At 42.2% G+C, this 17,012-nt stretch overlaps 1 protein-coding gene across 1 annotated transcript in view; it reads left to right on the forward strand.

Annotated features, from left to right (window-relative positions):
- LOC123016909 (lymphocyte antigen 75-like) overlaps positions 1-17,012 on the forward strand; it is a 61,128-nt gene that overhangs the window by 19,466 nt on the left and 24,650 nt on the right. Inside the window, exons 5-20 of the mRNA XM_044417651.1 lie at positions 589-699; positions 994-1,137; positions 2,297-2,485; positions 3,539-3,696; positions 4,355-4,465; positions 5,019-5,107; positions 5,325-5,494; positions 5,610-5,806; positions 6,648-6,790; positions 9,349-9,430; positions 10,006-10,077; positions 11,746-11,869; positions 13,154-13,189; positions 14,542-14,717; positions 15,440-15,504; positions 16,548-16,624. Coding sequence (XP_044273586.1) covers positions 589-699; positions 994-1,137; positions 2,297-2,485; positions 3,539-3,696; positions 4,355-4,465; positions 5,019-5,107; positions 5,325-5,494; positions 5,610-5,806; positions 6,648-6,790; positions 9,349-9,430; positions 10,006-10,077; positions 11,746-11,869; positions 13,154-13,189; positions 14,542-14,717; positions 15,440-15,504; positions 16,548-16,624 — 1,944 coding nt within the window. The remainder of the gene's footprint in view (positions 1-588; positions 700-993; positions 1,138-2,296; positions 2,486-3,538; positions 3,697-4,354; positions 4,466-5,018; positions 5,108-5,324; positions 5,495-5,609; positions 5,807-6,647; positions 6,791-9,348; positions 9,431-10,005; positions 10,078-11,745; positions 11,870-13,153; positions 13,190-14,541; positions 14,718-15,439; positions 15,505-16,547; positions 16,625-17,012) is intronic.

Genomic DNA, 17,012 nt, shown 5'->3' on the forward strand with positions numbered 1-17,012 from the left:
TGCTTTCTACAGGAAGCAACTGCTTAGGTCAGCGTTGTGCTTCTTGGCAGAGAAATGCTCACCTGCATATAAGTAATATGGAAATTCAAAATGCAGCATATATTTCTATTGGTCAGAAAAGGGTAAAAAATCCAGTATTATGCAACAACTTGAACAAATACATGTGATGTGTCTAGCCATGCTGTGTCATGCCCGTTTGCAGTGTTCTTTGTTTTAAACAGATCTGAATTGGCACCCCAAATATACTTGTAGCATCACAGGCATTGCTAGTATTTTGAAAATATTTAAGTTCTCAAAATGATGTCCTCACTTATCACTGGTGATTTCACAGGCACTGTCCAATAAATTCATTTATTGTTTGAACACATTCTACACAGCATTTATAACACCTGTGGGAACAGTGCCTGCATTTTCCCATGCTGTTGTATTGCAGCTCAGATTCTAATCATAATCATAATATCCCAGGTAAGGAAAAGCTACACTGAAAGATGCTGTTTGGATTCAGGGCAGCAGTTGAGTCACAAGTATGATGTTGTTGCTTGAACACCTATAATTATATCAACATCTGATATTTTTTTAACCCTCTAGCTAAAGATGACATTGCAGACATGTTTTGGATTGGATTAAACCAACTGGATAATTTTGGAGGCTGGCAGTGGTCAGACCATACGCCATTGAACTTCCTTAGCTGGAGTCCAGGTAAACGCACCTGTCGGTTAGTCAGTGTGATCTTATGCATGTGTACTCAGAAGTAAGTTCCACTGCGTTCAGTTGGGCTTACTCTCTGGTATGTGTACACAGGTTTGCAGCCTTATTAAATATTTTAATAGCACACTATCAAGAATATTATATTAAAACTTCCATGAAGTTTGTGACCATTTTTAAAAGGAGGAAGGAACAACAATGCACACGTCGGTTCTTCCAAGTCCTGTAATTATGCAGACTCTGATTTCTTATTCACTACTCTAAATACTAATTTTTATTCTTCTGCAGAGATGAAGGATTCATCCCCTCTGGATGGAACTGCGTGTGCAATTATGGATGCCAACAAGGGTGACTGGAAGAGTTATGCTTGTGAGACGGCACTTCCTTATGTCTGCAAGAAACAATTCAACAGCACTGAGTCAGAGCTCCCAGGTAAATCAGGATCGGTTTGTGGTTGCAGCTGCCTCTCACTATTAAACCACTGTCATCTTCTTCAGGCATACTTAGTTATGAAATTCTGTTTGCAATAAAAATAGCATTGCAAAATGTTCTCGGCAAAGACCCAAACCCATACCAAATATTCATCACAGTAGAATATAATGAGATGCAAAGGGTGAGAAAAGAGTGCAGAAGTTCAGTTTTTGCAGAAACCAAGTCTGGAAAGAGTTTAAGGGATTTTCACCATCACCCAAGAGTGGGACCATAATTACCAGTACTTGAAAAGTTTAGGCAAGTTTGCTCCCTAGAAGTGTGTGTGGGATTGCAGTGTGCACATTTACCTAGGAGTAAGTCTGACTGAACTCAGTGAAACCTCCTTTTTATTAAATACATGTAGGATCAGACAGCATGAATATCTCTTGGGCTGGGTTTCATTATTTGTATTAATGCAAGGTAGGAAGCTAATTGGAGAGTGGTAGCATTTTAAAATAAAATGTACATTCTTGTCAGCATTGGTATGAAGGGACAGAAGACCAAAGACAGAAAATCGGATTGAAGCTTCATGGGTAATTATGTGCCAATGGCAAGAGTGGGGTGGGAATCATCTCCTGTTCTTCTGTTCCGTGCACCAAAACCCTTCAGTCCACACACTTCAGCCTGCATGGGCTTCTTTCCAATCTTGGAAAATGCAGAAGTGGAGGTGGCAGAGAATGTACTGCACTTACATTCCAAGATGTGATGTTAGCATGATTTATTCTGCACTACTTTGATTTATATTTCTGAAAAGCATTTCAATGTGACTGCAAAATTGAGTGGGAGAATCTTTGCAGAAGGATGCTGCCTTATACCAGGTCAAACTGTCTCTCTCATCTAGCCAGGTATTGTCTACTCTGATTGGTAGCAGCTCTCTAGTTTCAGGCACGTCTTTAATGGCTCTTTTAACTGGAGATGCCAAGGTTCAAACCTGAGATATTCTGAATGCAAAACATGTACTCTGCCACTGAGCTACAGCTCCTCCATAGTGTATGGTCAGGTTGTGCCATGTTAGTTGCACGTTAGTTCTGTTCTGTGCTTTTAAGAGGTTGGGACTTTTACCATCACCTCCCAGTGTATATTGACCAGCAAATAATTCACTTATTCTCTTTATTCCCAGGAGTTCAAAACTATGAAGAGACCCAGTGTGACTCTAACTGGTATCCTCACAATGGATTTTGCTATATGCTAATGAACGCTTCCGCTTCCTGGAAAGATGCATATCACTCATGCAGTGCGAGCAGTAGTAGCTTAATCAGCATAAATTCCTTAGCAGATGTGGAGTTACTTGTTACACAAATCCATAATGGTAAGTTTGGCTAAACATAGCCGAGAATGATCTACAGTATTCAGCCTAAGCACCTCTCTCAATTTAAGGATAAGTAATGTAATGGAAATTAGCTTTCGATTAGTTATTATTTCCCATTTGTCACAGTTTCAAGAATAAACAAATACATAATTCAGCCTGGGTTAAATGCACTGTGTGTCGTGCCTGACGGCTCGGGAGAGACGTCTACTCATGAGGAAGAGACAGGAGCCAACAGTGAGAGTTTGGCAATGGACCAAGGAGACTTATATTTGAGAACCAGTGCTCAGACAGCCCATATACAGCCTGGCTCTCAGGCTACTGAGCAAGAAACCTCTCCACCACCTCATCCCTCGGCCCCTGAGCATACAACCCCCCCGCAGGCTGATGGGGAAGCGTCTGAAAGAGTCGCTCCCTCTGATTCTAGCTCTGGGCTGCCTGAGGAAGGTGCCCCCCCCCCCAGCTCCTAGCTCTGAAACTGCTGAACAGAGTTCAGGAGGGCAAAAGACATGACGGAGAGTTTGGCACATGCCCAAAACAGGAGAGCCTTAATGCGACAGACCCAATTACGACAACGGGACAGGGGTCTGCCACACCCTCGGGCGGAAAGATGAGACAGGAAGGTTTGATGCCACATGTTGCTTTTGAAGAGATAGGGAGCTCGTTAGTGGAGCTTATCAGTTAAATCGTAAATTTTGTAGTGAGTAGCAATAAAAGTTTTTAGCTGATATATGGTCTGCTGTATGAATTAATTGAAGCGTGAGTTACCTCATGACACTGTGGTGGCTACATCCTTTTAAATGTACTGTAAGAAGTCTTAGGAACTTCCACTCAGTTCTGGGAGAAAAATGTGTTCTTGTTCTGATTACATGACTAATCATGGACTCAAAGAATAGTTGAAAGAGGCCAATAAACCCATCAAGTTCACCTCCCTACTTAATGTATAACCACAAGTTAAAGCATCCCTGACCTATTGGCTGTCCATTGTTTCTAAGTGCCTTGTCATTCCATTGTCTGTATTCTTTTTTAATTGCTTGCTTGCATTTCTGAATATAGAAACAAAAGATAAAGTATGGACAGGGTTTATCAATGAGGAAGTTCCAGCCTTGTTTAAGTGGTCAGATGGCTCCGACGTGGTTTTTACCTACTGGGATCAAAATGAGCCAAAAATTCCTTCCAACAGCACTCCTAACTGTGTTGCCTACTCAGGAAAGGTAAGGAACGTCTATATTCTATAATTAAATGTTCAAAGTGCCTATCCCATTTCAGAGCAGGGAATAAAATTCATAAATTGCCTTATATTGTGCTTTTGTGTATGTGTATAGCTTGTTTAGTTTTGGAGGGGGTTATTATCGCATGTTTACTAGGAAATAAGGCCCTCTGACTTCAGTGGAACTTTCTCCCATGCAAATATGCATAGGAGTAAGCATTAAATATCCAGTTTCTACAGCTGTAGTTCATGTTAATGGACCTTAGAACAAGAAAATGACAGACCTTAGAACAAATACACAGGGCCTATCATGTCTTCTCAGTCGCTCACAGCTTTCTGTAAGAGGAAACATACACAGCCATCTCTCACCTTTTGTGGGACACCAGCTTTCACACCTGCTGATTGGTCTCTCCAAGGCATGGTAGATAAATGGGAGGTGCCAAGGTGCATAAGCAACAGTGATTAATGGGGGGTTTAGAAGGTGAGAAGGCATTGAGGAAGGTGGGAATCCCTCCTTTGAGGAGAAGGACATGGGAAAAGCTGAGAATTGGCTAAATCTGCCTTTATTCCAGTATTGAAGAAGTGTGTTTATATGCAACATAAAAAGAATGAGACTTTAGGTGTCTAACAAAGACAACCCCGCTTTTTCCTCTTGTTTATAGTGGGGCCGATGGAACGTTCTACATTGTGATGATAAACTCAAATACGTGTGCATGAAAAAAGGAAAGGTTTTGGATAAACCAAAACCTGTTAAGGATTGTCCTACAGATGGGGTAAGGCAATAGCAACAATTCTATTTTTAATTAATCTTGGTGATCTTATTTAACATAATTTGCTACCGTTTGCTCAACATGTTTGCCATTTCACATTTCATATTCAGTAATAATAAACACAGAAAATAAAATGGAATTATTTACAATTCTTATACTAAATAAAAGAGTAAACACCTGTATTGTGCCTAGTGGCTATTTTAATGTCTCAGGGGATGATCCTGTACGTGTCTATCCTGACATAACTATGGATAAGTTGTGTGCTAGTGCATGCAGCCTGTCCACTCCCCCTTTTCTCCTTCACTCCTACAAGTGCATGAAATTGAGCAGCAAAGAAGATCTTACTGTGCCACCTGAACCCAGAATTTTCATTTTTTGGTCCCAGGCAAGGTAGAATTGTAAGCTAGCAACAAACCATGTTGTGACAGGAGGAAGAAATGCATGCCTTATTCAAAGTAAGCCAGGAATCCTGGTTTAGCATTATGTGTGAATGTGGTAAGGGAATTGGGCATGCTGCATTTATCTAAAAGTAAAAGATTATCATTCTCCAAACTAGGAATGGAAGAAGCATGGAAATTTTTGTTACAAAGTCGAAGAGAATGAAGTCTCATTTGGAAAATCATGCAATCTCACAATAGGGAACAGGTATTGTGTAGTTTTCACTTTGAATGAATAAAATATAATTGGTGGGCAAGAGATAAGTCTAATTTGCTAACTCTTATGTACTTCTTAAATATATGAATGTGGAAAATACATACACTATATCCCTGTGAAGCAAAGTGTTCATTTCCCTCAAGTAAGATGTATTTGCACATTTGATATGGGTAATTACTCCTTAATCTGTAACTTTTGACTCTTACAGATTTGAACAAGAATTCATAAACAGTCTGATTAGAAAGTATAGCAGAGTTGAAGAAAAGTACTTCTGGACTGGCTTGCAAGATATCAAATCTTCAGGAGAATATAGCTGGGGAAGTGTTGATGGAACTATTGAAATGTTGACATATGCAAACTGGGGCAGATTTGAACCAGGTAAAATCTTGAAATTGGTGTGTGGCTACGTGTTTTGGAAAGTAGTTTTGTACAATGTTCGGTTTCTGAAAATAAGTATAGACAATGCTGAAAGTTTTTAAAATCAACATTCTAGCTCTGCTTGGAGGATGTGTGGCTATGTCGAGTGGAAAATACCTTGGAAAGTGGGAAGTCAAGAACTGCAAAACATTTAAAGCTTACTCTATTTGCAAGAAATACATTGGACCAAAAAGGAAACCAGACGTACCACCCAAAGTCACTGACCCCTGCCCTGAAGGGTGGCACAGTGGATCAGGTCTTGTTTGTTATAAGGTAGTATATCATTCCTATTAAAGTTCCTAATTGATCTAGTGTAATTTCATGAGAACATGTGTGTGTGTGTGTTAACAGTATCCATATTGTACTGTGTTGGTTTGTATTAAAGCCCGTAGAATATCTGGATATTTTTCTTTTTTCCTGGTCAAAAGTTTCATTACAGCATGTTATTTCATAACATGATTGCAGTAACTGATCAGTTTCTTTCTAAAATTATATTAATTTATTCAGTGAATGATCAGGCTCTGAGCAGACTATTTGGGACCCTGAGTTACCATTCTGTGCATGGAAAATCCTCTGTTTTCAGAAGGTCATTGATCCAGCTCCTGCTGGTTTGTGCAGAGGAAAGCATGTTTTACTCATTGCTGATTACTCTTGCTGCCCACAGTGAAGCTTCCCACATAGTTCCAGAGGACCCTCAATCGTCTGGAACAAATTTCCAGGGTACTGTAAGAGTGAGTCAGACAAAAAATGCCTTCTCCCTTTCCACCAGTGGAGTAAAGCTAAAATAATGCTCACAGCAGCTTAGTACCCAAACCAAAAAAATGTAAGATGTATTCTTGGCTAACTGTGTGTGTGTGTGTTTGATCAAGAAAGAATAAAATTAAATGCTTACACAGAAGCAGTATGAGTGAACAACAGACCATCAAGAGACTCAGTGTGATTGGACGGCCTAAAAATATCCCAAATAAATAAATCAAAGAATTAAAAGAGAATGCTCAAAATATAAAATTGATAAAGGATTGAGTCTGATGTTTTTATTTATTTGATTTATATGCACCCAGTTAGTCCTTAGGTTCTGTGGGTAGCTTACAATGTTTCGTTTCCTTTTATAAAGTTCTTTCATAAGGAAAGAGTGCTGAGAACCAGAACGTGGGAAGAAGCAGAGAGATTTTGTGAGGCTCTTGGAGGACATCTTCCTAGTTTTAGCCACGTGGATGAAATGAGGGAGCTCCATACCACATTGAGAGAAATTATCAGGTAATATTCTTGAGATCCTGCTGGTATTGTGCTGCAAGTCAGTCGATGAATCTGTCTGCAAGCTTGGATGTCCTGCAACTTTCTTTTTAAGGTTGATGAAATAGTTCACATGACAACCCACTCTGTAAACAAGCTATGCGGGATGAGTTGTTTTCTGTACTTTCTGTGGGTTGTCTTAGCCTCTGTCCCCTCCAGTCCTCTGGCTGGTACCCCAGGGTCCTGCACTGCAGAACCTGTTTCTTTTCTCACAGATCCCCACGTGGCTGCCAGGGACTTTGCCAGTCCACCTGTGCCCAAGCAGCATGTTGGAATGACTGTCATTGGCTCTGACTTGTTTTTTTCTCTAAGATTCTGTGCTGGCTGCTGGGTTCTCCCTCTTTCTTTCTGCTGCTCCACTTCTTTGTATTAGGGTTTTATGTTTTGCTTTTCTCTCTTTCAAACTCCAGCCAGTCAGAAATGTGCTTTTTGTTGATTTCTGGTGAAAACAGAATTCATTAGGGATTCAGCTAAAAAAGTGCGGAATGGAAAAAAGGATTAGTCATCTTCAAAGCATAAAATAGTTTGCTGTTTAAAGTATGCTGTTTAAAGTGACAGTTAAGTGGCAAATGGCAATGAAAATAGAAAAACACAGTTTAGCTATTTGCAGTAAAACTGTGGGGCTTTACTGTGTTATTCCAAAGTGGTAAACAGTAAACAAATAAAACAAATGAAAGTAAAAACAGTATGTTAAAAACATGGTAACATTATAACTATGGCTGGCCTGCTTCCCAGAGCAAGGATGTCTTCCGCGGGCACCCAAAATAGCGTGCTGTGGGGCCTGCCACACCTCCTGAGTGAATGGGGCTGTTCTGCAGGTGGGCTCCAGTTGGTCCGTGGCTCTTTGCGTGGTGCCTGCAAAGGAATGTCATCTGAGGACTTCGGTGACCAGGCAGGTCGGTAAGGGAGGAGGCATGCCTGGTCCCAAGCCTTGCTGTTATTGCTAGAAAACGGATCAACAGGAGGAGCTCTATTTTAATGACCTGGCTCTCAGAATAGGGCAACCCACAGTGGCTGATCAGCCAGGTGAGCGGTTGCGTCCTGCAACCCTAGTACAACCATACGGACAGCCCGTGACTTGCTGGGCAGTTCATAACCACATTGGCTTCCTGTGAGTCAAAGCCCACCAGGACACCTTCACTGGAAGTGGCTGAGAAAGGCCAAAGAGCCACCTGGCAGGAGTGGCAGAACCCGCTGCCGTTCTTCACAGTCTCACTAGTGCCACTCCCATCCTCCCTCTTCTCAGCCCTGCTCTTGAAAACCTGGAAGCATGGATAGTGGAGAATGTCAAGGCCTGTTTGTAATTTGTTTCACCGTTATTTTCAGTGCTCCACAACTGCACAAGAGGGAATGTGTCATTTCCCCTTAGTTTTACTGACATAAAATTTGCACAATTTCCCCCTTTGTGGTATTGTTTTGCCCTGAGCTTTCCACAACGTCCTTCCTCTTCCTTTTACAGCCTTGCTATGAGATTTGCATATGCCTCCCAGTCCAGGAGCGTGTAGCCCATGTCTGTGTGTCACACTGGAGCTAGCAGTGGAGGCTGGTGAGGGAGAGCAACAAGCTCGACGGATGGTGGTAGCCAAAAGCAACTGGCAGCTGTAGGGGAAATGGCACTTGGTGGGTGGGTGTCCTTGTTTCAGCAGAACATGAAGGAACTTTAAAAAATGTGTTCAGTAGCAAAGAAAACCCAACCTGGAGGCCCAGTTTACAAGATTGTTGAGCAGAGCAGGAGATGGATGTCTTAGTCATGGAGAGGTAGTCTTGTAACAGAGTGCAAGAACTTAAGAGAAAAATGTTGGCAAGCATGTGAATGTGTTCCTAAGGGCTCAGAAAATGAATTCCATTTGGTGATCTGATGGGAGTGGATTTCTCTTAATAGTTAGCAGCCCTACCAGATGAATTGCAGAAAAGTCTCGGACCAAGTACATGAGGAGTTTTTATGCAGAGCCACCTGAAAAACATACCAGAGTCTGTAGGAGGACTGAGGGGGATGGAAACATGCCATGGGAAACCACAGAGCTCATGATTGTCCATTGGAGTTAGCAAATGAACAAACAATCCATGCGGTCTTATTCTCAAAGTGGCATAGCATGGCATGAAAACCTGCTTAGAATATCTTAAAAGTTAATGCTTCTTATTTTTAATCAATTCTACATCTAAGTACTGTGTGCATGGTAAGGGGGTGGGACTGCAGTGCATCACCTCATGTTGAGGCTTGTAGGTTCTGCTTCCGAAGAGAGACAAACTTGCCTCGAGTCCACCACATGTATTCCAAATGCATGCCACCTTTCTGCTTCAGTGCTGAAATACAGATTCTGGCTTCCTATGGAAATGTCCATTTGAACACAAAAATGGCTGGCCCAGAGGGCATCTTGGCAGACAATACATATTCCCCACCATACTGAAAATTCAGAAATCTGCAGAGGCAATTGCTTTATAAGCTGACTGTGATAAAATACACAGCTTTAGAGTAATTGTGTTGAAATATAGCTTTGTACCGAAATGTTCTCTTTTTTCAGTGATGACAGATGGGTCTGGGTTGGGCTAAATAAGAGGAATCCAGAGTCACCAGGATCATGGCAGTGGAGTGACGATAAGCCGGTAAGTTGACAACAGTAAAGGAAGATCAGATCCTAACTGGGAGAATGTAGGTGGATGTGGAAGAAATCACTTGATTCAGAAGTGATCTAGTCCTTGCTTGTGGAAGGGCATCAAGAAACATGGAAGTTGCTGTCCACAAGAACTGCTGCACTTCTTACACCAGAAGAACCAGTTCCACAGAACACATTCCGCTTTGCTCTGTAAAATCAATAGGGAACCCTCAAGTTATGACACCTTGTATATTCATAGGAGTACATATGAAGCTCCAGATGGTAATGAGCTAACTTTTAAAGTTAACTTTTAACTTTAACTAGTGCTAAGTAAATATCAGAATGTGGCCTTTCACTTCCATAAAGGCCTATGTTAGTATGCATTTTTTGAAAGACTTTTTTGGTGCAATCCACCAAAGCACAACTTCACTAAGAGCCATTACCGGGTGGGAACTGCCTGCTAGCCCCCATTTGAGATGCTTACACTCTGTAGTACTGCAGGTATTGTTGCTACAACTTGCTGGTTCATATGAATTAAATGCAATTAGGTAATATGTTGCGCAACTGTCTCTTTCCTTTGTTTAGGTGTCTACTGTCGTCATGTCCCCTGAGTTTAGAGAAGATGACTATGACACTAGAGACTGTGCAGCTGTCAAGGTGCATTTAAACTGTTCTGATCACCAAAGCTTTCTTGGTAAAAGGGTGGAATACAAATCAAATAACTAAATAAGGCTATCCTATATGTGCTTAACTTAGCAGTGAGTCCAGCTGAAATCTGTGGGGCTTACTTTTGAGTAGGCATGCATAGGATTGTGCTGTAACTTTTACATAAAATTGTGCTACATTTTGTTACATTAATTCAGTTGCTATATTAATTGGCTGATAAACTTGGTCAACATGAGGTGCCATTTTTGGTTTGCTGTTCAGTAAAAACAAGGCACTTTTGGTTTACTAGTAAGTCCTAAGTGAGTTCTCCCAAGTCATCCTGTTACCCTGGGCAAGCAGCTGTGGCTTAACAGACCCTTCCTAAGTGGGTGGCAGGATGCGAGGTTTGGCTAGAGCAGGGGTCTCAAACTCGCGGCCCGTGGGCCACTTGCTGGGACAGGGGGGGGCACGGGGGAGGGGCCCTGCGGCCTTCAAAGCGCCGGCTGTGCTGGGGCCGGCCGTGGGATGAGCGGCCCACCACCACCGCGGTGGAGGGATACGTGATGCGGCCCAGCCTCACCCAGACTCTCCTTCCAGCGGCCCCCAGGTCAGTTGAGTTTGAGACCCCTGGGCTAGACGTTCCACCAATTTCAAAGCCCTAATAGTTTGCAAAAGCCAAGGTAGAAGGGAGGCATGTGAAAAGCCAGATCTTACCCTTCTGTGTTGCCTATGATTCTCTGTTGTTTCCCCACCTGCTCCCCTCCCCCCCCAGTGAGTTCCAGTGGGGGGAAGTCAGTTGTGCCAGCTCAAGGCTGGAGCTTCTGAGTGAATGAATAGAATTTGGCTCCAGTTGAACACCACTTTGTAGGACCTGGTGCCAGCAGAATCAGTACTGGCAGGATTGCTATATTTGCTGAGCTCTTCACAGGCTGATCCAGAGGAACAGATAGTCTACCCCGCCACCAGTTGAGCAGCATCTCTGGACCCTCCTTGGATGGATGGCAAAAGGGTTTTGGATTGCTCAGCCAAGTGCACTGTCAAATAAAAATTTAAAATTACGCAGCATTCATCAAATGAGTTTATAGATTTGAAAAATGCAGCAACAGTGGCTCTTTTGCAGTAGGTTGTTTTTCATTTTTGTATTTGAATGGCAGCATCCTCTTTTTCTCCATCAGTATTTTATTTCTAAAAACTTGAAAGCAAAAAGATCAGTGTTAACAATGCAAAGTAATTGCACAAACAAATGGCATTTGATAACCAAATGCACAGCCTTGATCAGGCATCACTGTGCTCCCGCACACTTTTAAGGATTGTGGCCGTGTCACATAGCTCTGTCCCAGCCCACCACCTGCTGAAGCACACATGTTCTTGTGTCGCATGTTATCGCCTTCAAGCTGCAGTCCTGCATGTATTATTGGAAGGCGGTTCCATTGGACACATAATTCTTATGCACAGGCCACTAATTAGTTGTACATTTTATCTTTTAAAGCACACAGGAGATAAATGGGATTTATTAAGAGCTGACTTAGGCATTTAGACGCTTCTTTAGGAGTATACTCCACTGAGCACAGTGGAATTTAATTGTCCATAAACGTGCATGATATTACAGCATGTGTGCAGGAAAATATACTGAATACCAATGCTACATATTTTCATCATGTTTATCTTCCTGTTGAGCAGACTCTTAGAGCAATGCGACGAGCAATGTGGTCATTTCACCTTTTTGGAGACAGAGAAGAGGATTTCTATTTAAAACCATTCCACTGTGGTGCAAAGCTTGAATGGGTGTGCCAGATTTCTAAAGGTAAATTTCAGTTGCAAACGTATTGTACAGCTCTGTCCTATGGATGTTCATTTAGAAGTTGAGTGCCACTGTATTCGGTATAGGTCCTGAATATAGCACACACTGTGGGGTTGGGGTAGGAAATGTTTTCACCTTCATTTTGTTATGTCTGCCAACACAAGCTGCCTACCCAGATTTCTGCAATCTGAGACACAGAATTTAATAAAGATTTCTTTCGAACCAGAGTTCTTTTCATCCAAGATTGAAGGCTTTCTTCTTTCTTTTTTATAGTGATGATTATAAGGGATGCATAAATCAGTTTTTGAATATTCACTGCTCAATTTTTATTGGCTAGAGAATTTTGTCTAAAAATTGCTCTCATACTTCCTATTCCATGTGACCACATTCATCAGGAGGAGAAGCCCCATCAGTAGGAAGAGGGAGGCAACTGCAGCCAGCGGCAGAATTTGGGCACCTTTGAGGGCAGCTGTTCATATATTGTTAGTGTGAGGAAAATATGCTGATTGAGTTAGCCACTTTATGCAGTAAAAGCAGCGTTTGAGGCCAGTGTTTCCAAACAATAAAATCCATGCTGGGTTGGCAAACCAGCCTTTACTGAAGTTGCACAGCAGCTACTCACAACCGGTTTTTCTCAGCCCTGCCTGAAGATGCTGAGGATTAGATCTGGGACCAGCGGCATACGAAGTATCCTGCTGAGCCTAAGTGCCTTCTCCTGGGCCAGCAGAATTTAGGAAAATAAAATGCACAGCATGATGCTACTGTGCTCTTTTCTGAGAGTTCCAACTGCTCCTTTGACTCCCAACTGCAAGGCCAAGGGAACCTGAACTGTGATGACATACATCACATAGCTTGATTTTATCCTTGCAACAGCAGCCCTTTGGGGTAGGTTGAACTGAGTCTGCGACTGGCCGAGCGTTACCCAGTGAGCGCCATGGCCAGGCGGGTACTAGAACCTGGATCTAACACTCTTAACCACCACACCAAGTCCTAGGCTTTGTCCAAGTCTTTCCAAGAGCTTCTTGGTATTTTTGACCAAGTAAAGCTGGATTTGCAGGGTGTGACAAAATCACTATATACTCTTGATTTAATTTTCTTTTAAATTATTGTTTTGCCCATGCTTAAGAGATGTATATTTACCACACTGCTTGTGCATTTCTGATAAAGAGACAAAGCAATTCCACACATTGTTTAACAAAGCTCTTGCGCATTTCTCTCTGCCCTTTCCGTTGTGACCAAGGCAAAATCAGCAGGCCCAATGACAATTCCTTCTTCTGTTCTCCACAGGTATTACTCCAGAGATACCAGAGTGGTATAAACCAGGTGAGTTTTCCCACATTAAGGTGGTGTCCACACATGCAACTGAAAAGTGCCTTAGATCTCAAATGAAATCTCTGACAGCTGGGCCTGGGCGCTTTGCTTTGCACCCTTGCATGCAGCTTGCAAGCAGAGGGAACTGTTGACTTGATCTCTGCTACACTGCAGCACCACTGCTTTAGACGGCCCGACAGTATACTTTAGCTTTCCACTGCTAGTGACACGAGGAACTAATAAGGTTGCACGAGGCTTTATCTGATGGCTTACTCTGGTATGAAGCCACAGTTTGAGAAATGGCGCACTCAGTTGTGAGCTGCTGGCTCCTTGCTCTGTACCCAGCTGAACCATCTGCTTAACTCCAGACCAACAGTCTCAGCAGGGACTTCGTTTAAGGGGATTTATAATCAAAGAGCAGCATGAACACATCACACATATCTAATATAATATATTTTGCAATATAATGTGTAATATATTACTTTATGAATGATCTCTTTCGTAGCACTAGCAGGAATTCTGTACTGAATATAATATGGAATATATATTTGCCCAGCAACCAATAGCTAACTGAAATTTGGAACAATCTTACACAGTTTTGTAAAGAAACTTGGCTCTGCCCACGAACATTTTCAGGGAGAGTGCTAGTACAGGCAGTGAGCAAGTGTGTCCGAAGTCATAATTGATTCATGGCTTGCAAGCTTATGGGGGCACTTGCATTTGCTGTAATGGAACGCGGGAAGGTGATATCTCAGGTATGTGGAACTCGAGTTGTTTATAAATTGAGCCCATCATGCCAGTCATTTGGAACACGTGCTTTCCAAAAGTATTGCTCATAGAATTACCGTCGTGGACCTTGATCCACATAGGAACATAAGCATGTGCCTTTTCTGTGCAGACTGGCTAGACTCCTTCAACTCATTCTTCCCCTCCAGGATTTATGTGCACTGACTGGAATCTGATCAGTCGCTGGAATCAGTGCCCTGTGTAGTTCTTTGATCGACCTCATGGCAGAACGGGGTTGTTGGGACACGCAAGGCTATGCCGCCCTCATGGCATGCCTATACTTGGGCATGCCAGCTGGGGAACTGGAGAGATTACTGTGCGAAAAAGCCCTGAATATCACACGCAGTGGCTCAGGGCTGCATTGAACACCTTGGGGCGTGTGCAGGTCATGATGCTTGCTATATGTACGGCTGCACTTTTAGATGCTATTGATTTACTTGGTGTGATTGTTACAAGGCATTAACCACTATTTGTTACACGTTCCAGAGTGGCAAAGTTTTGGGGGTTTGTGTATGCATGTAATTTTTATTGAATATAAATGCCTGTCTATGCCTGTTGTGTTTTTTGTTTTTTTGTAGATGAAGTTGGAATTCATGGGCCAGCACTGATTATTGATGGGTCTGAATTCTGGTTTGTGCCGGAAAAGCACCTGAGCTATCAAGAAGCATCTGCATTCTGCTCGAAGAATGACAGTGACTTGGCTTCTGTCACCTCGTTCACAGCACTGACAGGAATTTTGAACAGAATAGCAAATGTAATTCCTTACTTATTATGGATAGCTTTTATTGTGAATCATATCTATCCCGAAATAATGAAGTCTGTCTGCTTAGGAAGATGGGTAAGAAGTATGATACCCAGTGGTGGGAACAGAACCAAGGTTTTCCTCTATTCTGGCTTGACCATCTTCTACAGTTTTGTCTGTAGTTAACAAGGGTGCTTAGAGGTTAAACCCTTGAATGCGTGGTTCACGTAGATTAGAGCCATGTTTGATTGAAACCCATTAAGATTAGTCTTGTAGGAACATCCATCTTTCCAAAGTGCAGGAAAAACAGTTAACAGGGCTTGAGACTCTTACGATCTGGAGTGCAGGAGGAAGCCCATTTCAAGAAAGTCGAGGCTTCCTAAGCACCACATGAGGGTCTTGGCCTGATTCCCATTTGAGCAAGCAGTGGTCAAAGAGCACCAACTGTCTTTGCGAATGAATTGCCGCCACGCAGAGGCTTCTAATCAGCAGGCTGTAGTTTTGCTGCAGGGAAATCTTGCACTGCAATTCAAAGATGAAAATTAAAATGGCTTCATGCTTTGAGCCCCAATATATTACTGAGAAGCCTGGATTGGTGGTGGGATGTGATCATAAATGATCTAACTATGCAGAAGGTTTTCACTTTGTTACACTTACTTTGCTTTGCACTGTAACTGTACTGAAAGATATTTGGTCGTCCAGGTTTAAGTCCACATCTCCTTTTGCTTTTGCAGTTATCAGATCAGAAGCAGAATTGGTGGCTGAGATACACACCTTCTACAAGTCGATTTCATTCGCTGTATGTAGACCCATCTATCATTATCATTATATTATCATACTGCATTTCTTCCCTGTTTTTTTTCCCTTTTACAGGGAATCCAAAGTGGCTTACAAAGTTCTCCTCCCCTCCATTTATTCTCACAACAACAACCCTGTGAGGTAAGCTTGACTGAAAATTGGTGCCTGGCCCATAATGATCTAGTAATGTGAACAAGCTGCAGCACTAGGCTAGATGTTGGAGCTAAGAGTTTCAAGATTTATTCATCATCTGAAATTTGATACCACCTTCCACAGGAAATTTCCACAGGAGTTTCACAGATATTTAAAAACAAAAAACCAGTGGATTAGATGCACAATCTGCTTGGGTCACAAGCACTTCTGAAAATTTGTGGAAGTGTCCTTGGCATCGATACAAACTGATTGCAATGTAAGGCTTGCCAAGGGGCAAGTGCCTCAACGGAATATCTGTGGCAGTGTGGTGTGGTGGTTAAAGTGTTGGACTGGAACACCGGAGATCTGGGTTCTAATCTACACTTGGCCATGAATCTCAGTGTGTGACTTTGGACCAGTCACTGACATTCAGCTTCATCTACCTCACAGGGTCAATTTAAAAACAAACTGGAGAGGAGAATTATGTGAACCATCTTGGGTCCCTTGAAGGAAAAAGGTGAGTAACAAATTTAATTAATTAATAATCTTAGTGCTGATTAGGATTGCGTGCCAGCCCCTCTTCTTTATCCCAAAGCAAATCAGGAATTGCATGGACAGAATTTTTAGAATAAGCAATAAGTAAAGAGTCCCCAGATTGGAACTGCAGCAGGGCCAAAGTGCTCAAGGCAGAAAGTAACAGAAACCTAACAATTGAGGAACAATCACTGTGTTCAGTAGCTGCAGAAAAAGATGCTATCTCCATATCTCTGTTCTTCCAGCAAACCTGTTCTGCGTAATATAACAGATGCCAGATAAAGAAGCCAGCATAGCTCGCTTGTTACTTAGTCGTCTTGTCTTTCAATAACAACTGAAGGCTACTTTTAAAATACTTGTTTTCTTTGTTGTGTCTAGTTCTGCGTTATTTTCATACTACCATGAACGACACTTCAGGAATTGTTGGCATGTTTCTTATCAAACCTGGTTTAGAGGTAAGGTGTTTATTTTTAAAACAGGTCCTTTACAACCCTTAAGAGTTTTTTCTTTTTGGGAACAGTTTATTGTTCCCTATTAAATCTTTTTGTTTCGTTCAGCCACAGAGACTTTCGTGGTTTTTAAAAAATATATACAGAGACAGAACATTGCTTCAAATATTAAAGGCAATAAATATAGACTGGCAGGGCTTGTTTGTAATCTTAGAGATGGTCCTGCATTCAGAGTTCATGCAGTCTGTAGAAGTCAGTAGGACTTCTGCAGCTTTTATAACATTTCCTAACAGCACAGATAGCCAAGAAACAACTGGACTAGAGGCTCTGCAGGTGGCTGGCACAGCCTGCGTGCTCTGCGTGGTGGGTGCATCGCCAGTGTTCAGAATGCTCC

This window comes from Varanus komodoensis, unplaced genomic scaffold (assembly GCF_004798865.1).
Source record: "Varanus komodoensis strain SLA01 unplaced genomic scaffold, ASM479886v1 scaffold9, whole genome shotgun sequence".
Taxonomy (NCBI): Eukaryota; Metazoa; Chordata; class Lepidosauria; order Squamata; family Varanidae; genus Varanus; species Varanus komodoensis.